This window comes from Idiotropiscis lumnitzeri, chromosome 15 (assembly GCF_059441095.1).
Source record: "Idiotropiscis lumnitzeri isolate Australia: NSW breed Sydney's pygmy pipehorse chromosome 15, RoL_Ilum_1.0, whole genome shotgun sequence".
Taxonomy (NCBI): Eukaryota; Metazoa; Chordata; class Actinopteri; order Syngnathiformes; family Syngnathidae; genus Idiotropiscis; species Idiotropiscis lumnitzeri.
Window position 1 is genome coordinate 1,476,612 of NC_142405.1, and position 24,306 is coordinate 1,500,917.

The window sequence follows — 24,306 nt, forward strand, 5'->3', positions numbered from 1 at the left end:
TACAGTCAAAGCTATTTTTTTTCTTTTTTGGTGGCTTCTTCTTGTGATGTCATATAGCTATAAGAAAAAAGTTACGATTTAATTGCCATACAAACACGATACTGTAGCAAATTGTTTCTTATCGATAAGATTATTCAGTGGAATGATTGCTGCCATTCTTTTTAAAAATGATGAAAAAGAAAACCACGGGAAGTGTGTTTTCTTTGAACAGTTTGTGTACAGTTTATTTTTATATCATTCTGGTGGCTGGTGGGTGGGGATAAAAAAAAAAAAAGAAAAACAAAGAATCACGTGTGGGTATCGGTGTAAGCATAATCACCCTTGTATATAATGTATATTGCATTGTAAATGATTGAACGATACAAACACACTGCAGGCCACAACCTTCACCTCTTCAGTATGTTCTAGTTTGCCTGTACTGTCACCTCTTTGTTCAAATATACGTGTACCAGCACTTTATTTCACCAGGCTCAGAGGCAAGAGTTTCAAGTCGTGTGTGTGGGTGTGCGTGTGGGTGTGTGGGGGTGTGTGTGTGTGTGTGTGTGTGTGTGGTCTGTGCTTTGGGGGGGTTACCGTTAATGCTGATATTCTACTGGGCCAAATCACAAACCCTCATTGAGCAATGCAGAGTCAAAAGGAGCCATTCGCTTTTGGACCGGCCATGTGAGAATTAATTAATTTGACTTGTGAAGTCAAAACTTGAGCGGCTATATTGTCGTCACGCAGGATGTGACACGTTCAAGGATAATAAGTGTGTCCTTATCTTTCTTGACCATTTCTAGCACTATCACCTCCTCTTGTTTCTTAGTAACTTTAGCCAGTAGCCTGCCTGTCAGGTTGGAGTGATGCAGACTGACTCGCTCTAAAGAGTTTTTTTGTTAGCTTTAATTCACGTGTGCGTGCGTGTGTTTTCACAAAAAGCGGGAGAAATTATACAAGAGGGTAAAACAACATGAAATGATTGTAGTATTTGTAAATGATCTCGCTGTAACGTGTAAAATGTGTCCCATTATTTTTTATTATATTATTTTTATGAAAGTTTTTTCCTCTTAAAAGAGCCGAGGTGTCATTTTGTGAATAAACACATTTAATAAGCAAATACCTATATATATATATATATATATGTATATATATATATGTATATATATATATATATGTATATATATATATGTATATATATATATATATATATATATATTATGATAGTATATCAGTATATATTTTTTTTTATTTCACTGTTATGTACTGTAAAGTGTGTTAGAAATACAATAAAGGTCGATTTTTATATTACATGGTACTTTTGAATATAAGTTTGTTTGGTCTTTCTATGACAAAATACACAACTAATGTAGTACAAATAAGACACTCTATATAAAACTGCATTATGTATTAACATAGCACATTTTATAGTGTGAATATTAAGATCTAAAGACATTAAAATAAGAATAAAGACAGTAGTCATATTTTTTAGAAGATAATTTCAAATTTGATCTTTTGGATTTCATACCCCAGATAAAGCATTTGCTGACACGAGATGGCTGCAGCGACTTGAGTGACATCCCTCTTAGCCAATCGGTATGTGCCTTAAAGACAATTCAATGAAACGTTCAGGAGATTGTCCCAAGTTTGACAAATAACAATAAGCCCTTTGGAAAAAAAAACCCTAACAACAACCAATCATATGCTCAGAAAATAGCAGAGCGGTGCCGTACGAATGCGCAATGCATTATTCCGGAACTGCGGCGCGAGGTCATGCTAAGTGTAGCCATTAGCTTGCCTTTCTCTTGTGGAGCAAAGAAACGACGTCATTTGTACGTTTGTCTTTTCATTTTATTTTTACGCTATAACATTTACGATCGAAGCCGTATGTGTTTTGTCGTTCGTTTGGATTAAATATCGGTATTTATATCTATATTATTTAATCTTTGCACACTTGGCTCCATAGATGCGATGTGATTATTTTTTTTTTCCCTGCTTATTGCGTGACGTCATCCTGTATCGAGCGTCCGTTTTTTCATGAATTCTCCCGTTGTGTTGCAATTGTACGTTTACCTGCTCACTGTGTTCGACAGAAAGCAGAAGCAGAAGCAGGAATATGGCAGTAGCTGGTCAGTGCCTCATCCCTCTGCTGTTGCTGAGTGCGGCTGTCTCAGCCGTGGAAGTGCAGCGCCCCCGCGGTGTCCCGCTATCAAGTAAGAAGCGAGTGTTTGAAATTAACTTTCATGATTGAAATTATTTGAAATGTTTTTATACTTGTAAAATTTATTTGTTATTAAGTTAAATACATAATAAAGGGTAATGTAATGTAAAATTCTACCTTTAATTCATAGCTTTGTAAGTTAAGAACCAAAAGTGCCCGCTTAATTATTCCTTGCATTTTTTCCTGACAATTATTATTATTGGGATCAGGTTAGAACCATAATATTAAAAACAAAACAACAAAGCAAAAAAAAAAATCGATGAAGTGATGGCCCTTGATTGAAAAAGGCTATGTTTGGGCACTCTGTATTTAACACAGCGTCGATCAATGTTAACGCACATTGTGAATCTTTCAGTCTGTCTTCGCTGATAACAATAAAGCACAATATTGCATTTTCCAACAGAAAAGCACTTCTACGTGGAGGGCAAACCGTTCACTTGCTTGGATGGCTCTCGCACGATTCCGTTTGACAGGGTAAATGATGACTACTGTGACTGTCAGGATGGTTCGGATGAGCCAGGTTTGTACATCCGCCAGCCTCCTGCCCTTTCAAATTGGATTTGAGTCATCCATCAGATCCATTTGTTCACTTGCAGGCACTCCGGCTTGCCCCAATGGCAGCTTCCACTGCACTAACGCGGGCCATCGACCAGTCTTCCTGCCATCGTCCCGTGTCAATGATGGTGTATGTGGTAAGATCACTTTTCTTTTTTTATTTTTGGAGTGGGGGGTATTTTTTACTTGAACAACTTGTTTTGAGGATTTATATTCAATGCGAATGTGTCCTTTACAGACTGCTGTGATGCAACAGATGAGTACAACAGCGGTGCCAGCTGCCCAAACACTTGCAAGTAAGTGTGACTACAGTACATTGGTCACATCGGGGTACACCTAAACTCATATTTGATTCCTTACCCACCTTTTTAAAACACCGCATGCTTCACGATATCTCCACCGACTTTCTGCACGATTGTTTTTCGAGCGGAAATATCAATTTGAAGACTTCAGCAGAAATTATTAACACATTTTTTTTGAGTATACTAATTTGCACGAATGCATCATTAAGAAGAAAAAGACATAAGTCTCGGAGTAAAACGGAGTAAAAGTTGCTATTTTGTGGCCGGAAATGTATTTTATCAGACCATAGCTGTTTCCGCAATTTAAAATGCTCTTTTCTCTTCGGAAGGGAGTTGGGGCGCAAGGAGAAGGAGAGTCTACAAAAACTGGCTGAGATTGCAAAGGAAGGCTTTATTCTCAAACAGCAACTCATTCAGGAGGCCAAGAGGGGTCTGGAGGAAAAGAAGGTGTGGATGTAGATTTAAAAGGTCAAATTTGGGAGGAAAGAAAATACATTTAGTATTCATCACTCTGAATTTTGAGTTTGCTGTGACAAAGCTCATAGCTAACACCGTTCTCAATTAGTTTATACATGATCATATTTGAATAAATTCACATATTTGACCCTGGCAGGCCAAAGCATTAGAACTCGAGGCCAGTAAGAAAGAACTGGAGGAGAAGGTGGAGGCCCTGAGAACGGTGAAAGAAGCGGCGGAGGAGCCCGAGAAAGAAGCTAAAGGGCGCCATCTCAAGGCTTGGGAAGGTAAGCAGATCTGTGTCTAGTTGGCAGCTTGGCATTAATTGTCATTATTTATTCATATTGAACGCAATGATTGCTTGTGCAGATGAGAAGGCGGCAGTACGCGCAGAGAAGGACAAGGCTCGAATGGCTGAGGTGTTTCTTGAGCTGGATGACGACGGCGATGGTTTGTGAGTATCGACACACAAATCATAATCACGCATAAAATATTTTAGCTCTACTGCTGCCCCGCACCTATATTATATATGACTTTGTTTTTTTTAAAATTCATGTTTGTTTCAGTGTCTCCTTGACTGAGCTTCAGACCCACAGTGAACTTGACACAGATTCCGATGGTTCTTTCACTGAAACGGAGGCTCAGGTAAGTTTTTAATTTTTTTTTGGGGGGGGGTATGGCGTACTGTAAATGTTCTAGCACAACAATCTACAGACCAAACTTTTCCTTTTGTCATACCAAGACTGACCTGTGAGTGGCAGCATGAAGCCACAAAGATGTCTTTTGTTAGTCCCACAATGGGGAAATTTGAGCAAAGCACCCAAACTGCTTGTTAATGCAAAGAAGAAACTGGATGGCAGAATGTACGCCCCCTAGTGGCAGCAACTACACACTGACAGTTAACGTCATGTTTGTCTTTCAATTTTGCACAGGCCATTTTGGGAGGCGTGGACAAAGCGGACACGGCAGCATTCGAGGCTGTCTGGAAGGACATAAAAGACAAATACATCTCCGAGGTAGGACACCAGCAACCCCTCAATGGCGCACTTTGTCCGTACGAGACTCGGGTCCGGTAACCTGGACCTGACTCGGCCGCAGGCCCGAGCGCCGGTGGAGACGCCGCACGAGGAGACGCCGCACGGGGAGACGAGGGAGCCGCTCACCGACAATGACTCCGAGCATTACGCTGAGGGCGAAATCCCTGAGGAAGACGATGATGATGATCAGGAGGAGGAGGAGGAGGATGAAGAGGAGGAAGATGACGATCTGGACGAAGCAGATTACAATGTACACTTTTGGAGCTTTTGCTGCGCTATGTGAGGAAAGTTGATTCCTCTGACTGAATGTGTGTCCACGTTTAACACACAGAGACCTCCCGTGGTGCAAGAAAAGAAGGATGACGAGGATGAGGGGATGATGCCGCCCTACGATGAAGAAACGCAGAAACTCATTGATGGTAAGTGTGACTTGTGTGCTGTCAGGAATGTTGAAGTATTGCTTAAAATGTGGCATGATGATTTGAAGACCGTTTGAGTCACCCAGCATGGAAATGCCTCTTTGTATGATGCAGTGCTGTTGTGCGTCACAACAAACTATTTGATCGCATTAGATGGCGTGGGCATGCCTAATGTTGTGTGCATTAAATTCCCCATAAAGGCCTCGTAATCGAATCTAGCTTGTTTGCTTTGCCAGCTGCCCAGAAGACGAGAGAGCAGTTTGATGAGGCCGAACGAGCTCTCCGGGAACTGGATGATCAGTTGAAGTAAGTACTGTACTCTGAATGCGCCGGCGTTTCCAGTCATGCCAATTTTTCTTTTGTGACATGGCCGGCTGGTTTTACACTGCAGGTGCTCCATTCCAACTCAATGCCGCTTGCTGATTTTCTTTTTTTTTTGTTCTGTTTGTGTTTACAATTGACCATTGACATAATTTGAATATGGCTTTGTTTATGTTGATGTTAACCATGAAACACCCCTCATGCTGATGCCTTGCTGCATGTAACTAATTCTAAGCGCCAACACCAGTGAACAACACAAAATGGAATAGAAAAAATAATAGAAACATTAAACTATACTTGGTGTTTTAATTAATGAGGCTTCTACATTATTGGCCATCTGCAACTTTTTTTTTTTTTTTTTGCGGGCTTGGGGTGTTTTTGTATTTCGGTGCCATTAAGCTGGCTTTGAATCTGAACTGTATCTCTTGGATTACTTGGTGTAAATGAACCGCGATTCAGCCTCACGCATGCTTTTCTGCAGGAACCTTGAAAAAGAAACCTCCTCTGACTTTGGGCCCAGTGCTGAGTTTGCCTACCTCTACAGCCAGTGCTACGACCTGACTACTAGCGAGTATGTGCTTATGTCATTTTTTTTGTGTGTCTGTTTGCTTTTGAGTGTCTGGTGTTAATAACTTTGTTTTCTCAGGTACATCTACAGGCTCTGCCCATTCAGTCGCGTATCTCAAAAACCCAAGCACGGTGGCTCCGAGACCAGCTTAGGGTAACGCAAAACAGCCTGCGTTGAACGCTTGGTTCGTGTGCTGGCAACTTATAAATGTTTTTGTTTCAAGGACATGGGGTCATTGGGACGGCCCCGAGGGGAACGTCTACGCCGTGATGAAGTATGAGAATGGAATGGGATGCTGGCAAGGTCCCAACAGATCCACCACGGTCCGTCTTTGGACACCTTCACAAATGGGGCGGGGAGAGGAAAAGAAAACAAAAGAATTGAATCACATTTTTGGTTTTGTCTTGCAGGTCAAGCTAAAGTGCGGGAAGGAGACTGTCGTAATGTCTGCGACGGAACCCAGTCGCTGCGAGTACTTAATGGAGTTTACCACTCCCGCCCTCTGCCAGGACCCCAAGACGCTGGACCTCATGCTGCATGAGCATACCGAACTTTAAACATATTCCACTTGTGAGTCATATTTTTTATTCATTTTTAAATCATTTTCATCCTGTACAATATGCACGTGCAGCGGTGCTTGGCTTTGCACGTTTTGTCATCTTACTAAAAACCAGTTCTTTAAACTTCTTAAGCACGAAGCTCGCTGAATTATAATTAAACGCCGCTGCAGTCGACATGGTCGCGTGACAGTGTAGCGCGTCTCGGCATTTGATGGCGAGGAATCGCGTCCTGTGCCGTTATGGCTTTCTCTTTTGCTGTGTGAAGAACGAGCAGGACCACAGCAGAGGCAAGGTAATGGCATCTTCCTAAAAGTTCATTATGTTAATTGTGGGACAAAAAAAATGAAATGTGACAGTTTAGCAACGCGGTGTCGGAGAGAAGCTTTTGGCAGCTTCTACTTTCTACTAATTTTATGAAATTACTGCATGCATGCATGCATGCTGATTATATTGTTGTTGTAGCATGTCGTATTCTCGCAAGAATTTAGTCGGGAAATGTACAAAAGTCAAGCGCAATTGATAGTTGAAGTTGTTCTACTTGTTCATAATGCGATTAGCGCCACTGCATGCCACACTTACCTACTTCACGGATGAGTATGCCGTTTGCTCATTTGAAAACTCATTTTCCATTTTCACCTTTTCACTCATCACGTGATGTTTTGGACCAAATCCTCACGAGAAACCGGTCCGTCTCATTCATTGATAAAATAAGTGCCTGTTCGCCGTCATTGAATATCGGACTGGATTGTGTTTTTGCCTTGCTTCTGCTGGCGCTGTTGTTGTCCTTATTATTGCGATCGAATACGATATTGTGATGTCTATGCTGACCTTAGACGAGCATCCACATCGGGCCGCTTGCCGGTGCGCGCTTAGTCCTCGGAAAAATTCAAGCCTACGGGGATTTGGCGCCCAACGAAGCGGTTTGAATCCGACAACAAGGAGCGAAGCCAAAGTGAACGTGTTTGTGCTTCTCTTGCAGTGTTCACCAGGGACCATGTCGCCGCGGCAACAGGAAGTTGTGAGGAGCCACCGCACTCCTATTTCACTGTGTTGAATAAATAAATGAGTGCTTTTACGTGCGTTTATGCTCAAACTTTGAACGTTGGTCAATGATGTGAAATGTAATATAGCGTCGAGGTTCAGTTGTCTGGAAATGAACGTTTGTCAATGCCGGTGAAAACCTCAAATCTTGTAATTGAGAAAATGACAAAATGGGGCCCACTCATATTTGTAACTTTTATTTTTTTTCTGGCATGTAAAGTACAAATAATTAAACAACTCCATGAAAAAGTCTTCAAGCGTCTTCAGCTGAAATCCCAGTAGTAAATATTCTAGACTAAACTGAAAGGTTTTACTTGTATATTTTTTTTGTTTGTTTCTCATTGCTCATTTGGTCATGTCTGGAAGTATGTGTCAGTGTTTGTGTTCCACTACTTTGATCGTTTTCACCTTTTTTTTTTTATTATTATTTTTGTTCTACCGTTCCAGGAAAAATGTAAGAAAAACATCACTAATAATATACTGCGTCCCCTCTTCTAAATAAATAGACACAAAATACAGTTGGTTGAGAAACAGAAGAACCGCTCGCCCCTTCGAACAACAAGACCTTCGTGCTGCTTGCAATTGATCAACGGTAAGCTCTTGACCAAAATTCCTTGCTCATTTTTGGCTCAAAACAAACATTCTCCTTGCACGAAATAATCGAGGTGCTCTTTAAGAACACTCGCTAACGTCCCTTTTTAGACGAGCGTGAACAGGAAAGCATCTTGTGAGGGACAACCCCGCCTCCTCCTTCCGGATGGATGCCCCGAGTGAAATGAGAGGGCTGGTGGGTGGGGCGGGGGGGGGTTGTCCCGTGTCTCGGGGTTTACTGAGCGGTTGAAAAAAAACAAAACAAAACAAAAAAAAAAAACAAGACTGTGATTAGGTTAAATAATTAAAAGATTTTTCATTGAACAAGACAAACAGAACACAGGCAGTAAAGGCATAACATCTAGCACACAGCATGTATGTTTATACAGTTCAATTCGTTAAATATAGCAGTGCATTCTTTGACTATGGAGAACGTTTTCCAAATCGAACTTCTAAAGCTGTTTTTCTAGTTGTCCCCCTGATTTTTTTTTTTCCTTTCCCCGAAAAAAAACGAAATGGTGTAACCACAATTTTGGCAAAAAACTTAAAAATCTTTGAACCTTGCAAATATAACAAAATAAACCATAAATATACACAAAACATACTTTATACGAGGCAATAATAATAATCATAATAAATAGTTTTTAAGTTAACAATAAGTTAAAACTACAAGCTTAAAGTCGCCCAAATAATACAAGTTTGTTGGCGCTATTTTGAATTTTTTCTGTTTAAATTATTTTTATGTTGCAACAAAAGCTACCACAGACTTTTACAAACACAATCGAACACAGTTTGATTGAACAAAAAGAATCTAACTAAGTCTAAAATCGGCAAACACTTTAAAAAACTGCAACTAATCAGATAATGGAGGGAAAAAAAAAAAAAGAACAAACCGTACCCAAACATAATCTGGTGTGTTCTCTATGGCAACATCAACAACACAAATACACTCAGTAAACAAGTGAGTCCTGATATGCAATTGAAATCAATAAATTACAAGAGGAAAAAAAGAAAATGAGATTCAGTCGACATGGGCTAAAAAACTGATAGTATTCCTTTCAAGGTCACTGAAGATTGCTCTGTTCGGTCGGAGCGTTTTGAGTTTGCATGGTCAGAGCACAAATTACGAGGGGGGGGGGCGAGGAGGTCGTTATGGAAATTTACAGATCAGAGCTCTCGTTTGATTTCTCCTAACGAGCCGGCTCGTCCGAGCGCCGTCGCTCGTCTGATCTCGTTGTACTTGTTTGTTCCTTTCGCTATTCCGCAAACCTTTTCAGTGTGACGTTTAATTTCTTTTTTAAAAAATATATATCATTTGTTCTCAGTCAATATAAAAACAAAGCACATTGCACTTACTGTTCCATAGGAAAGTTTTTTTGTCTTTTTTTGTCTTTTTTTGAAACATGATTATTGTTGTCGCTCGAGCGGTGTGTGTGTGTGGTACTGTTTCCTGTTGCTCTGCTCTCTTCGGTACATTACGAGTGGAAGGTGGTCTTTGAGTTGACTGCGATCGGAAGTTCATTCCGGGTTTTGTGGGTGGACTGCGATGCGCGAGACGGCTCCAATCGCCGCCTCCCAAAAAGCCAACCTACTCGGTATTCGGGCGCTCATGCCCGACCGAAAATAGCCGCAGTCCTTCACTGCCAAATGAATGACCTTTTTTGTCGTCTATATCCGTCAATGGCAGTGAACGAGTTAAACAACAGCAGTGAGATCGACAGATGCGAGGGTGCAGTGATTTTATGGATCAAATTGTTTGCGCCATAAAGCATTGATCGAAATGTCGGGGGAGGTCTCCTGTATCCAATGGCTGCCTTTATGGAGAGGTGATATGATTCATGGCTCTTTTCTGATATGCCTTTTGAGCAGTCGGTGTCTGCGTGAAATGTGTGCAAATGGGATTTGTTCGCTGCTGTGATGTATCAGCGCTTTGGAGCTCGGTGGGTTTTAGGAACCACAAATGATATGCGCGGCGGAGATGTTCAAAAGAAAGAACTCAAATTGTGGAGAGGGTCCTTAAAGACACCATAAATAACAAATTTGTACAGCAATTAATCGGGGCGGGGCGGGGGGGGGGGGGGTGATAGGGGGTGTTCTACTAAAGATTCATTGACTTGCAAAGCAAACTCTTTGGCAAAGAAAATCAACTCTCAGGAATCGTGCTCAGTGGTCCCCACAAGGCCGCATTGTCATTTCAAATCTGCGCATATCCTTTTTTTTGTTTGCGTTGCAAGTAGCGAGTGCGCCTTCTGTTTTTTTTTCCTTTCCATCTGGGATTTACAAGTCAAAGAACCAACATGAAGCAACAATGTCCACAAGTTCAGCACAAGAGTGTCTGAGCACTCAAAAGTATCGATGCGTCATCGCCCAAACGGTTCAGCTTGACCTATTTCTTTCCGTCAAATTCGCTTCTGTTTTTCTTCTTAACTGTCAAGTTAGTCTCCAAAAAGTTCGCCATGGTCGAGCGCTTTAAGTTGGCGTGCGCGACGGTGTTCCTTTGCCCCTTACCTCGATCCCCACCCGTACACCGCATGCTTGTTTCCCTTCCCTCTCACGCTGCAAACGTCAGAGGGTGTAAAATAAAGCCATGCAATGTCCCAATTTTTTTTTCCCAAGCTTAACAATCTGTAAAAATTCAGCACAAGTTCTTGTTCCTTTGTATGTATAAAAATAGATTTATCTTTAATGTAATCCTTTCAAAGAGATCGTCCTCTTTGGCTAACACAGCGTCATTTAGAAAAGCAAAAAGCAAACATGTCTTGAATATAGTGGAGCCTATTTCATCTACGATCGTGTGCAGATATCGAAAGACGTTAGCCCCTCCCCATGGTAGAGCTCACGTCTGCTCTTTGACAGACGCTTCAGATAAGATGGACAAGGTTTAAAAGTTCCATCTCGGGCGCCAGTAACAAATTCCACGCCACTGACTTGGAGATATTTCGCAAATCAATGAAATAGCGTCCTCTGTTGTCGACAGAAGTGCAAGTATGCCACTTTTTTTGTTGTCTTGATGTTGCTCAGTTGTCTTGTGAGGGGCGGGATTTGAGCGTTTTATTTAGGAAGCTACCGACTTGTTGGAAAGGAATCAAACGGAGAAGCATTGGTCAAAGCTTCAGGGATGAGGAATTTCAAACGTTGAGAGACAGTCTTGCTAACGACTCTCGCAGTCAAGGTTTGGTTTAATTTGAAGCTGTGCTTCTCAGTTGCTGTTTGAACTGAGAAGACTAAACGTGATTTTGGAGGATTCTGTCTGGGGATGAGACTGAGGAATAATACCGGGGTTTTGCAAGTGCGTTATCGCTCTCGGTTTGCAGTCGAGTGTGAAGCGATTGCGATGAAAATCGACACCTCCAAATTTGAGACTCTGGTCCTCAGTTGGAAAAGGGCGGAGTGCCCTCTCCAGGTCAGGGATGAGATCCTGCCCCGAATGGAGAAGTTTAAAGTCTTGTTGACGAGCGAGGGTAAGATGGAGCGTGAGATCGACAGGCGGATCGTTGCAGTGTCTGTTTTGATGCAGACTCTGTTTCTCTCCGTCAGCAAAAGGCAAAGCTCTTGATTTACCGGTCAATGTACGTTCCGACCCTCACCTATGGTCACAAACTATGTATTGTGACCAAAAAAACAAGATCCCGGATACAAGCCGCCGAAATGAGTTAAGGTGAGAAGCTCGGTCATCTGGGAGGGCCTCGGAATCGAGTGACTGCTCCTCCGTTTTGAGAGGAGCCGGATGAGGTGGCTCGGGCATCTGGTTCGGATGCCTCCCAGGTGAGGTGTTCGGGGCATGTCCCACCGTCAGGAAACCCCGGGGACGACCCAGGACACGGCGGAGAGATTATGTCTCCCGGCTGGCCTGGGCACGCCTTGGGATCCCTCCGGAGGACTTGGAAGACGAGGCTGGCAAGAGGGAAGTCTGGGTTTCCCCTGCTGCCTCCGCGACCCAACCCCGAATTAGCGGTAGATAAATGATGGATGGATGGATGGATGTTATCTCGCTGCAGATCTGCCAAGCTGATATAAATGTATTATTTCTCAGCCATGACCACGTGGGCTGTCTCGTGTGTGGTAGCGCGCCTGCAAGAACCATCGTGTCAGGTGTGTGGTTTAGGTTTGTTTTTTTAAAATGTTTTGGTCGCCTGAAGCATCTCATGGCACATTATGCACAGATGCAGTTAAAGCAAAAAAGCTTAACGTCATTTTCTGCCGCGCTGACAATCAATCCCTAATGTACCCCCTCTTCACTCAGCGTCGAGTTTACAGACAATCGGTTTTTGTTTATTCCACCCTGAGGATAGATTTGGAATCATTTTGTCTTAGGTGTACTATCTTGTCGTTTGGAGTGACTCTGTGAGATGGGGGAGGGTTGATTGTGGCCTTCAGACGAGTTTTTAATTCCAGTTCCCAGATTCACAAGCTAACTTAAACGGCATTGGGTCAGAGCGAGCAAGCTCACATGGGGTAGAGAATCCGCCTTTACGCTCGGCGCTGCCTAAAGCAGGTCAGGAAACAGTTGTCAAGGTTCTTAGAAAATGCTTACATATACGGCTATTATTACCACCTTATACCTGTATATTGAATATATAGTTATATTTTTGATAGACGTATATAAGAGAACACTGTGTCTTAATTTCATTTTCTTTGATCTTAAAAAAGTCACTGATTCAAAATGCCCGAGTGTAAAAAACTAAACCAAAAAAAACAAAAACAACAAAACAAGTGACTACATCATCTCCAGCACGACACTGGCAGCGATTATAGGGGTAAACGTTTGGGGTAAATTGCACATATTCGCTAAAAAATTTGATCGCTCTTCTTTTTTTTTCTTTTGTTCATCACTTGCCATCATTTGCCTGAATTCAATCAAAGCACACAGTACACATTCGTTGTCACATTCATTAGACTGTCTCCTAAATAGATAGCTCTTAACTCCTCACCCAACAAACCAGCAACGTACCCCTTCGAATTCAATCCAGGCAAAGACAGGAAAGGTCTAGCATGTTGTGGAAAGAGAACAGAAAAACTCCACGAGTGTGTTGGTTTGCAACTCTGACTTGTGGATGCTTGCCTATGAATAGTTTTGGTCATGTGTGTCGGTATCTGTGTTTGCACGTGTCTGTGTGTTTTGCGACTATATATTGTGGATTTGTGTGCGAAAGCGTCAGAGAGAGACTCAGTCCAGGCCCATATATAAAGTGAAGGCACGGGGGTCTCAGGTCGCCCCCGTGCAGGTCAAAGGTGCTGGCGCCAATGGCCTCTCTCTCAGGCCTTGTGCTGCTTGCTGGTCTTGAAGGAAACCTGCAGCACGCGGTCGCCCAGGCGGTAGCCGTTAAGGCTGGCGATGGCCATGGCCGCCTCGTCGTAGTTGGTCATGGTGACAAAACCGAAGCCCTTACATTTGTTGGTGGTAAAGTCACGGATGACCTTGACGTTGGTGACGGCGCCGAACGGCCCGAAGAGCTGCCACAGGACGCTCTCGTCCGCCTCGGGGGACAGGTTGTACACAAAGATGCACCAGCCGGCTCCGGTCGGACCGGTCAGGTTGACGCCGGCGAGGCTGGTCATGCTGTCGATGGTGATGGGCGAGAATCTGGGGAAGAGAGTGGGAGAACTACCATGGGTGTCATTCTGAAGTTCCACAAAACATTCACTGCTCTACGCTATCTCTGATGGCCATTTGTCTTAAAGTTAGTCGATGGGTAAGGAGTCGCAGGACCCCCCATCGCCATCTTATCCGGATGTGTCTCCAAACTACCTGCTTTTTGTCACAAAATCCCTCAAGAAACAGACAGCCACTCATTGTGCTTATTCAAAACCTTCTGCAAGAATCGAACGTACATGAATCACAATGTTCAACTGAAACCACAGTGTTGAACGAAACACAGAAACCTAGAGAGGGATGAAAAGCAAATTAAGAGTCAAATCATACAAAAACTGGAGCAAACAGACGCAAAAACGGAATCTGGTATGTCCATGCTGGTGAAAAAAAGGGGACATTAAAGCAACTCAAAGGACAATGTTAGTTGGTAAATAAAGACGGAACTCATTTCCATCGAGAAAATAAAACCAAAAGAAAACAAAATAAGGTTTAAACAAAGCCATGCCAGAATACCCTGCTGCGATGGGGCCACGTGTTTGCCGTTAAAAGCTCTTGTCTAATTTCCAAATCAGCAGATGGTATTCCGGGCACTTTGTTTGCCATTTAATTTTAGCATGGATGCTTTTGAAAGTGCACCTTTTGGCATTTACCTCTTGACTCCGTAGCTGGCGTTTAGTAAATTGTCGAGTCTGCAACGCAAGAGGGAGAGTAAAGGGATGGACAAGTTAGTTGGGAGCTCTCCAAGGCAGGGCCGACGTTTCCGTCGAGATGCCGGCTGGCCTCCAGAGGGCATCCTTCATTGCCGTGTCGTGCCAAACCGTCCTAGCACATTCATTGGCCTCGGACAATTTTGTTCAATTGCCATTACTGACATTTCAAGCATACCTTGTATCAATTAATCGGAACAAAAAAATCGTACTGTTAAAAACAGCGATCCAATCTTAGACCGCCTCATAGACTCCCTTTAAAAGTCATCTTAAATATGAAGAATATTCTGCAGTGGAGGCAGTTTAATCCAGTGAATTACAATCCCAGTGACGTGTTAGCAAAGTTTGAAGGGTCAGCATGTATGGCAGTGATTATGAAAGTTGTGTTTTTAGGGTAGAAATCTGGTCTCTTACATTGGTTTTGAGCTGATATTTGGATCTGGTCCCTTTCCGAGAGAAGGGATCACGCTGCAGTTTAAAAGAAAGTCAGAGAAAAAGATATTGCTTTTAGGATATGCACACTTGAATTTTACGACCACACAATTCCCTTCATTGAAGGAAAATTGTGAATTGTGTGTCTGGTTTTTTTAGAACATGGTCTGGACTACAAATACTATTGCGATGTGCTACTTGATATTTATCTGGACACGGCCAAAGTCGGAATAAAATAAATGTTAGTTGATGGCTGATCATTGTCTAAAACTCAGTTACCAAATAATGGCTTGAGTTTGCTCTCCCACTTTCACTTTGTCAAACTCATAATGAAAGGACCCAAATCAGAATCAGACTACATCTTGGGCTCCTCCTAGAGCCGCAAACGGGTTCATTAAACCTGTTCGTAGGCCCGCCAGTTGTTTCAGGGACAATGGTGTCATGTATTCATTCAGTTCACTTCCTCGTTAAGCAGACGCAGACAAACGATGGCCTGAAAACATCTTTCTCTATTGGTTAGTCATGGTCCCGCGGGCGATGTGATGATGTCCAATTTTCAGTACCTGAAACGCTGCGTCTGGTGGTGCAGGGGCCCCGTGTAGCGTCGGGCGGCGGTCTGGTACAGCTGAGTCAGCAAGGCCTGTCCCGTCTTCTGGCTGGGGTTGTTGGCAAACTTGACCGTGATGGGCTCGGCCGCGCCCAGAGGCTTCTGTCCATTCAGACCCTTGATGGCCTCCTCGGCTTCGTTGCGTTTGTCAAACCGGATGAAGCCCACTCCTCGTGATATGCCTGCTCCGAATAAGAAGACACGCCAATGTCACTACCTTGGCATCCAGGACGCATGCCTGTGGAAGAACCCTCGGAAAATGTGCGTGCAGATGATGCTAATGTGAAATAAGGCTATACCTGTGACTTGGTCCACGAGAATGCGAGACGTGATGATACGACCGTATTGAGAGAAGAGCTGTTCCATGTCCTTCTGGCTCATGGTCTTGGGGAGTCCGCTGACGTAAAGGTTTGCGTCACGGATAGAAGCAGAGCTCGGCCGTGCATATGATACCTAAAAATCACACAAAGCTCAACCAATCAGGAACTATAGATTTCTGACTCAAAGTGACGCACTGTGACCATCACAGCCAACTTGAAAGATCTCGTCCACAACAAGCTTAGAAGTCAATTGATTTAATAATCCGAACCAGCACGGCAATAAACCCGCAGTGTTTTGTTACGAAATTCTATCTCTGGTGCATCTGTCCTTCTACCCCAAACACTTTCCATCCCTTCTGTTGGTTTGCTTTCGTTTCAGCGAGAGACGTCTGATTGTAAAAACAACAAAAAAAAAAACAATCTGTTCTTGTGTGCAAGCACGGGCGAGAGATAGCCCAGCTCAGCACGTCGTTGTGCTTGTCGTGCGTTGGAGACAGAGTGCGTGTTGTCCGAGATAGGCTGAGCTGCCCTTCCGCCTCTCTTCCTTTGTCTCGCTCCTCCGAGGGAGGGGGGGGGGGACGGCCCTCACTGGCATAGAGCAAACACCGTAAACGTATCACAAGACCCGCAGGATCCTCAACAAGCCTTTAAACTCAAAACTCAAGCGCGTTACGCTCGCAAACTCAACTTTTATGATTAGCTAAAACGCCGGTGAGCGTTCTGTATCGTTTTCCAACTCCAACAGCTCGATTGATATCTTTGGCAATGAATTTAGGTGTTCACCGAACGCCAAGTGTCTATTGTGCGCACTGTGTAAGCAGGGGGGTTGTGCTTCGCCGTGATTAGGGTGCTCTGGACGAGCCGAGTGGGGGGAGGGGGGGGCGATGGGCCGCTACATTAGGGGAGCAGCGGCCGCCCTATAATTAACCCTCTCCCTTCCCTGCCTCTCCCGCAGTACAGATGGTGCCAGAGGCCCATATGGCCTCTAATCCTGTCAGCTCTACCCCCTACCCCTCGACTGCTGCCCCCATATTTCTTGCCCCCCCCCCCCATGGCTATTCATGCCTCATGTAATCTAAGCACAGAAACTGTCATCGTATCATCAAGGGACCCAAACTTTAAAACCAAACTCATATCTTGAGTATTGAAGCATCGCCGTCCGACACCGAACCAACCCAATTTCATCGGTTGTCCCACGTGGAATTTTCTCTTGCAGCTGCGGTCCGAATTAATACCTCATTCTTCGGCAGCTGTTGGACAATCACCTGCTCTGCTCAGCAGGAGATTTGATTTCTTATAGTGGTGCACTTTGCCCCAATAATCTTTGAACTCAAGCAGAAGGGGGCGGACTATGGGATGGCGGCGATTAATAACATGCTGCCTTTTTCCCCTCATCTAATTTGGGGACAAAAAAAAAAAAGCTCTAATTAGCCGCGATTGGAGGCAGATGGGGGTAACCTGGCCTGACCCCTCGTGTGCCGCCGCAGCGAGGCTTCCTAATTACATTTCCATCACAAAAAGCTCGCCGTGCTTTCTGACCTGCGCTGGCTGCGTCCCTTTTCACCCCTTTCTCCCACTTGTCTTTGTTCTCCTCGCCGCTGCCTTCTGCCTCCTCCCTCCCCCACCCCTCCCTGCTGCCATGTCTGTCGTCACCTCCCTCAAGACCCTTGATGAAAATCGGCACTTCCTCTCTTTTTTTTTTTTGTCTGCCGTGGATTTCTTTTTCTTAACCCATGCTCCTTAGTGGAAATGCTCTCACCTTGATTGTTTTTGTCTGTAGTTTGAGCCCATTGAGCGTGTTGATGGCCTTGTCTGCGTCGTTCGGATCCACGTAGTTGACAAAGCCGTAGCCCAAACTCTGACCTGAGGAAAAAGCGCTTTTAGCGATGATCGCAAGCGTCCGAAATAATCGGATGCGTGACGAAAGAAGGCCGACCTGTTATCTTGTCCCGGACCAGCTTGCAGGACTCGATCTCCCCGATGCTACCGAACAAACTCTTGAACTCTTCCTGCGTCATGTTCTGGGGCAGGTAGTTGACAATCAGGTTGGTTTTGCTGTCGTCCGTGGCGCCGTTGGTGCTGATGACTGGGCCGTTGGGCAGACTGGTTCCGCTCGGACCGTTGGACACCTGGGTTTCCATGGTGCTGATTATCTGCCGAGGGAGACTGCGGCGTCAGATTGGCTGACATTTTGGTTGGCGCACAAAATGCTGATGGTAACCATACAGATAAGCGCGCACACACACACACACGCGCGCAAAGAGTGGTTTCCATCTTTGTCCTTGTCTCAGGGAAAGGTCAGGAATCAGCATTGCTAAAATGGAGATGGATGCTCAGGCTGCTTTAATATACCACCCCCCCCCCCTCCCCCTTCTTCTCTCCTGCCTGTGGTCCTGCAGATGTCACGGTCCCTTTTCCCCTTTCTCCGCCCCCCCCGCTCTCTTCTGGGGTCAAACACCATTACATCACAACACAAGGATGCACGGTGGCGATAGCGCACGAGGGTAGCGACACCTCGCGCGGCTCACGACCGACATCCCCGACTAAAGAAGAGCAATATTTTGCAGCGTGCAGGTGGAGTGAGCCTTCTTGAGCTGGTCTCGTTTGTTTGTTTGTGCGTTGCCCCGCGCCGCATTGTGTTGCTTAATTTGTTCCACGGGGGATTCTCACGTACCAGCTGTGTGGTCAGAAACCAAACTTCCTGCTCCACTTTTTGTGTTTTTTTTTCTCTCCCCCTCCCCTCCTTTGCTCGCTCACGCTCCTGTCTTTGTCTCGTTATTTCCCAGCGCAAAAAAGCCTGCTGCCAACACCACGTTGCCACGTTTCCTGTGGCGCGCGCTTGTTGTGTATATAAATATAAAAAGCGGGAGACAATCCTCCAAGTCTCTTGGCGCGGTGTGACCTCAAATTGCAACCTGAAAACATCAATCCAAATTCTCGCCATCATAATCTCACCGTATATTTTAGATGAACTCAATTTGATGCTATTTCAGATGACTTCCCGCATGAACATTGCATTTTATGCACATTTTCCAGCAGTACTTGAGTCGAATTTTTAAAACGAAAAGACTACCATTGGAGTCAATGTTTACAGAATCCGAACCGAAGACGATGATGGTGCCAATGCGAGTTTCCTGAGCACGTACGTTCAAGCGTGTGCGATGTTCTCACATCTCCTCCAGCATCTATGAATAGCTTCATCTCACCTGCCTCTTTCCCTCATCATTGCAACCTGCAGCCTTCCTCGCAGCCTCACCTCCCCTCAGGTTGCCCGGGCAACCGCCCCTCAAAGACTGCATTGTGTCTAACGCCTGCCTTGCGTGCCTTTTTTTTCCTTACTCCAAGCTTGCGTTCGCTTCTATCACGGCGAACACAAGCCCGCTAAAATCTTTTTCTCCTTTGCGGACGCTAACGTTGCACTTTTTGCACAGACATGCAAGACAAATCAAAGATGACAGAGAAATCGCGACGTGGTGACCGTTTGGTTGTCCTAAAAATAAAAACACTGTGCGGCAATCTGTCACGTCGAGATGCTGATGCCCACTCGTTGTCGTTCTTGTGCTTCGATTACTTCTGAAACACGTCCATGAGAATTGGGCTGGTACTTGCTGCGATTCGAGTCCTTTTGTGTCTTTATGTGATGCGACGCGGCCTACTAACAGGAATCTGAGCAACGGCGTGTGTCCCAAATATGACAAAAGCATTCCAAGTGGGGTGGGGACGGAACATATTCGGGCAGTGAAAAGAGTGAAATTATAGAATTCGCAACCGTGCGAGGAGCTGGCCTCCGAGATTAGCCGTCGCAGCCAGCACTGCAGATTAACATTTCCATCTCGAGGATGCTTTGCTCCTTTAATAAGCCTTTTGGGGGATTATTTTATCTGTGAAGAATCAGGAATGATGGTGAGTTTGCTTTGCAGCAACACCCTCGTGTCCGTTTTATAATTGTACGAAAAAGCTCAAATAAGAATATAAATGTTCCCTTTGGTACTGGGAAGCTCCGTTTTGATTTGGCGCTGCTTTTTCTGCCATCCATCAAAACATATCCCATTTGCTAACTCGTAAAAAAAAAAAAAAAAAAAGCCTTAAAAGGATCACTTACAAACCCTCTTTTAAGATTTTTAATGAATTCAATTTGTTATGCTAGTGCTGTGTGGCCTACACCACCGCTGCGCTTCAACCCCCCACCACCACCCCCCTTCTTCTATTTTGGGGTTCTGTGAGATCTCCCTTAATATTTAATCTACTGCATCAGCATCGCCTACACATGCTCCCAGACTCGCACGCAAACACGAGGCCAGCCTCCTCTTGCACACCCAGCCAGACTCGCACGCAAACACAAGAGTCCTCCTCCTCCTCCTGCCTCGCTCGCTGCCAAGCTCACACTCGGAGATCACCCCCCCCAAAATATAATAATAATAATAATAATAACAACAACCGAAAAAAAGTGAGGCGCTGCATGACTACGCCTAAAAGCAGACTTGTTTTTGGTCTGCGCTTGGCTCCTTTCCTTTTGAGTCGCATGTAAACAGGCCTGCCAATTCACTTCTGCTCCAAATGCAGCGCAGCACTGCAGGCGATGCGATGTACACTGGAAGTCATCACACGTTATGCTCACTGTGAGAATCACTCGAAACTAAATGAAACTGAGATGTCAAGCCAAGGAAAAGCGTGGAGTGGCCATCAGGAATAGTCAACTTTTTTTCTTTTTTTAAACTAAATCAAAACTGACACCCCCAAAAAAAAAAAGTATTGCATTTTCTTGATATTTTCAGGTTGCATTTTCACAAAAATAGCCACCTGGCCAAATTATTTGACTAGAAATAACAATTGAACATAAAACTACATTTCATTTGTACTTTTAATGTCATAAAATGTATTATTATGCGTATCACAGATGCCAACATGAAATAAATAAAATAATATTCCTTCCAATGACTTTAAAGGCAAAGTCTGACCTTGAAAATGGGCTGTTCATATCAATCAACTTGTCCACCTTATTCTATCACATTTGCCTCTTTTGTCAACTCAAACGCATGCTCGGCCGAAGTGTAAATGAGCCGTCTAAATAACACAGATTACGGGATTATCCCGAACAAAGGGCATTAGGCACACTCTCCGCACTTTTAGGGGATTATTGTGGCAGCTGTTAAAAAAAAAAAAAAAAAAGGCGACAGGAGTCACAGCTCATGTCAGCGGCCATCACGCTTTTTACTCTAAAAAGAAAAAGCTGATTTTTTTTTTTTTTTTTAAACAAAAATCAAAACAAAAGCTAGCAGTCAAAGTGTTGCTTTCATCAAACGGCAGCTCACTGAAATACGGACCAGCCGGAGCGCTGTCCAGCGTGCTGAAAAAAAAAAAAAAAAGGGAGTGGCCATTTGACATCTTCATCTCCTGCTCTGTCCTTTTATTAAATATGTAAAAAGTACCATTTTTTTCCCTCTGCGTCCTCCCTGTCAGGCCTCCATGTGCCTCATCCCTCCCTGCGAGCTCTGCAGGCATTCGCCGCGCGAGTCTTTTTGCTGAATAAACGTATTGACAGGCCCAAACAAAAGAGCCACCCGTTCCTCCTCTTCTCCCTCTTGCACAGGCCGCGGCGGCACTATGAATATTAATGGCAACAGTGGCGCTTTGTGCATGTGCGTGGCGGCTAGGCGGGGGTCTGCGGGACAATGACTCTTACAGTCAAGTCCAAGAAAAATCAAGCCGATATTTATTTGGGGATTCGTTTAATGCCGTTTTTTTTTTTTTCTCATTTTTTGTTAAAAAGTGTCAGCAGTGTGAGATGTACAAGCAGCAAAATGTTAACCTTTAGCCTCCTCGTTATGTTTGCCTGATCATTGTACAATAATCTAATCAGCAGCAACTCAGCGCTTATATAACATAATTACGCATCTTGTGCATGCCTCCTCACTTGGAAAGAAAAAAAAAAAAAAGAAGAAATTCAATTGTAATGAACATGGCTTTTCACTCATCAAGCAAAATTTTCTGAATGTATTTGAAACCAAATAGCCATCGAGACTGTTACGGTGGCACGGTGGCCTCGGCTCGTCCTTGTCCTTGAATTGTGTAAGAGCCTCGGGAAGGTTGTCTGACTCAACGCTTTTTTAGTCGCTTTGGCACTGCGGTAGCGGCGTTGGAGGAGGGCTGCGGCCCGTGTGTGTGCATTTGGGGGGGGTGAGGGAGGGGCAGTGGGGTAGAGTCGGGTAAAAGGGGGGTGGGGGCACACACTCTGTAGAATAAGTCTGTCCATGTGTGACAGGTAATGAGATAAAAGAAATGGGGATGATTGTTCGAAAAGGCTCCAATTTAGTTATCTTGTACCTGAATTTGTATAATTTAAAAAAAAAAATAATTGTCCTGGCACTTGTGTCCTTCAATTCAATGAATTGCGTACCAACAGGCCAAGCTGGGCTTAAAGGCCTGGGTGTCCATCATGAGACACGCCCAAAAAAAAAAACACGGACCACAGGCCACGGAGCCGAGCCAATTCCTCCCTGCATCTCTCCATTTTTTTAATTTTTTTTTTTTACAACCGGGCATGGCCGCCATGTGTTGTATTTGAGGGAAGGAAAATGGAGACGGCTTAACTCTCTTTGCTCACTCGCACGCTTCTGTCGTAATTTTGCAATGATTCCTTTTGACAAAAAGCAAAGGCAAAGGATGTGTAACGTCTCTCCTCCCCCAACATGGAGTGACTCAACCTTTTTTTTCTTTCTTTGCATGGATGGAGCAGCCTCCGAGGCATCGCGTTTTGTCTCCGGCATCCTTGTGATGCTTGCGCCAGGCCAACAAAACCAACTACCCGCCCTTCTCCTCGCCTCTCCTCCCAAATCAACGCATTTCATTCCTTGCGTGGAATTCCATCTTGCTATTAATGGACTCGACGCGGAGAGAGTCAAATCAAAAATGGAAGAATAGGTACGACTACGGAACCCTTCTCATGATATCCTAAAACATGCAAAAATTGCAGCTGATCCATTTCGACCGACAAGTCAAGTTTTGCCATTTCACCTTTTAAATTGCGACTGCGCGATGGCCGCATCACATGTGCACGCGCGATGCCAGCGCAGCACACACATTCACACAAAGAGACACAACATGCAGTCCCAGCATCCCCCCGCAGCCGACGTAGAGACAGAAGACATACGTACAGTAACCATTCTTGACGTGCAACCACAAGGAAATCTAGGTCCTTCTTTTCGGCGGCGCTCTTTCGGTGCTCTGCTCGCACGGCCCCCCTCGCTGGAGTTGCAAAAAATCAAAAGGAAAAAAAAAAAAGAGAAAAAAAATACAAACTGGGACCTGGCGGAGGGTCTCAGCCTGCGGAGGTCGTATGGGGGGGTCCTCTATAGGATGAAAAGGAGGAGGAGAAAAAGGGGGTTCTCTGCAGGACGATGGAGGAGGAAGAGAGGAGCGTTCTCTCCGATGCTGGAGTGTGATATAAAAAAAAAATAGTAGAGCGGAGAAGCAGTGATCCTCGGCAGGGTGTGTCCAAAGATGGGAGGAGGAAGATGAGGAGGAGGAGGAGGAGGAGGAGGGGGGCCCTTCTGCTTCGGAGTGTGTGTGTGTTTTTTTTTTGTTATGTTTTTTTCCGCGTGTGTTCGATTCCCTGCTCGCCTCGCAGTCTCCTTCTGCGCCTCTGCTGCAATGTTCTTCTTTTATGTGCGCTTCTGGCCGCCCGAGCCGAGCGCTGATTGGCTAATTGTGCAGGGAGGGTACTACACGGCGGCCATTGCGATGCGCTCCTCGCCCATTATCCCCTTCAGGAGAGAGAGATCACCGAAAGCCCCCACCCTCCACCCGCCCACCGCCGCCACACTCCAAACACCCCCCCCCCCCCACTCCTCGCTCACTCGCTTCCCTCCCTGCCCTTCCATCACTCCACTCCCTGCTTCTCAATGCCCTTCCTTTCTTCCTGGCCCCCACCCCCTACCTCTTCACACACACACACGAATATATACAGATACATAGAACGGAGTGAATAGGACTCCACCTGCACTGGCGGAACAGATGGGTGCAGCACTTGTCCCCCCCCCCCGCATCCTCCATTTCAACCTCACTCCTCAGGCTCAGCAAAGACACTTTTTCGGCTAAAAGGAAAACGCATGGCAAGGCTGCGCAAAATGTGTCCATGTGTGAACGCCAGCTGAAAACAAAAGCATGGTAAAGTTGCGATGCGGCAGGCAGATGGCGAGCCATCGGGGGAAGGGGGGGGGGTGGTCAGGTGCAGACGTGGGAATACCAAATTGGAACCCCCATCACGTCCCCTTCACAATGTGTTCAACGTCCAAAATGTCGTCTTGAGATGGCTCTGGCAGTGATTTTGGTGTTTACTTTAACGGCGTCCCGACGTGGTCCTTCCGGCGGGAGTTGTGGCGGCAGGTCGGCCCAGCTCTCAACGCCGTCCCGGCCGAGTGCTCGCCGAGACGTGCTGTTTGGGCTCATCTATAATGCAGGCCTCTGCCCCGAGACATCATGTGTGACAAATGACCTATTTCTGCGCAGACCCCCAAAGGGCTCCGACCTGGGGGGGCGGGCGGCTACCAGTGCGTAAATCACTGTTTGTTTGTTTGTTTGTTTTTCAGAACTTCTGC

General features: G+C 45.0%; 2 protein-coding genes across 10 annotated transcripts; one reads left to right on the top strand and one right to left on the bottom strand.

The window, feature by feature from the left end:
- The first annotated feature begins 1,673 nt into the window (after positions 1-1,673).
- On the top strand, positions 1,674-7,711 carry prkcsh (PRKCSH beta subunit of glucosidase II). The gene is made up of 18 exons (XM_088317396.1): positions 1,674-1,811; positions 2,073-2,192; positions 2,604-2,720; positions 2,797-2,892; positions 2,994-3,051; positions 3,387-3,504; positions 3,671-3,800; positions 3,883-3,967; positions 4,080-4,158; positions 4,446-4,529; positions 4,612-4,800; positions 4,882-4,969; positions 5,206-5,275; positions 5,772-5,861; positions 5,937-6,011; positions 6,082-6,181; positions 6,269-6,428; positions 7,398-7,711. The coding sequence occupies exons 2-17, from the start codon at positions 2,096-2,098 to the stop codon at positions 6,413-6,415; spliced, it is 1,623 nt and encodes a 540-aa protein (XP_088173522.1). The 5' UTR covers positions 1,674-1,811; positions 2,073-2,095; the 3' UTR covers positions 6,416-6,428; positions 7,398-7,711.
- Positions 7,641-23,350, bottom strand: elavl3 (ELAV like neuron-specific RNA binding protein 3). 9 transcript variants are annotated; one of them, XM_088317398.1, is made up of 8 exons: positions 22,864-23,350; positions 17,646-17,862; positions 17,469-17,572; positions 15,689-15,842; positions 15,346-15,571; positions 14,765-14,818; positions 14,294-14,332; positions 7,641-13,655 (listed from the first exon to the last, which is right to left on the bottom strand). In XM_088317398.1, exons 1-8 carry the CDS (start codon positions 22,870-22,872, stop codon positions 13,307-13,309), a joined length of 1,152 nt encoding a protein of 383 aa, XP_088173524.1. In that variant the 5' UTR covers positions 22,873-23,350; the 3' UTR covers positions 7,641-13,306. The 9 variants fall into 9 exon arrangements, with proteins under 9 accessions (XP_088173524.1, XP_088173525.1, XP_088173523.1 ...); XM_088317399.1 differs by having other exon boundaries at positions 7,641-13,634; positions 15,346-15,574; positions 22,864-23,349; XM_088317397.1 differs by having other exon boundaries at positions 15,346-15,574; positions 22,864-23,349.
- Positions 23,351-24,306: the final 956 nt, after the last annotated feature.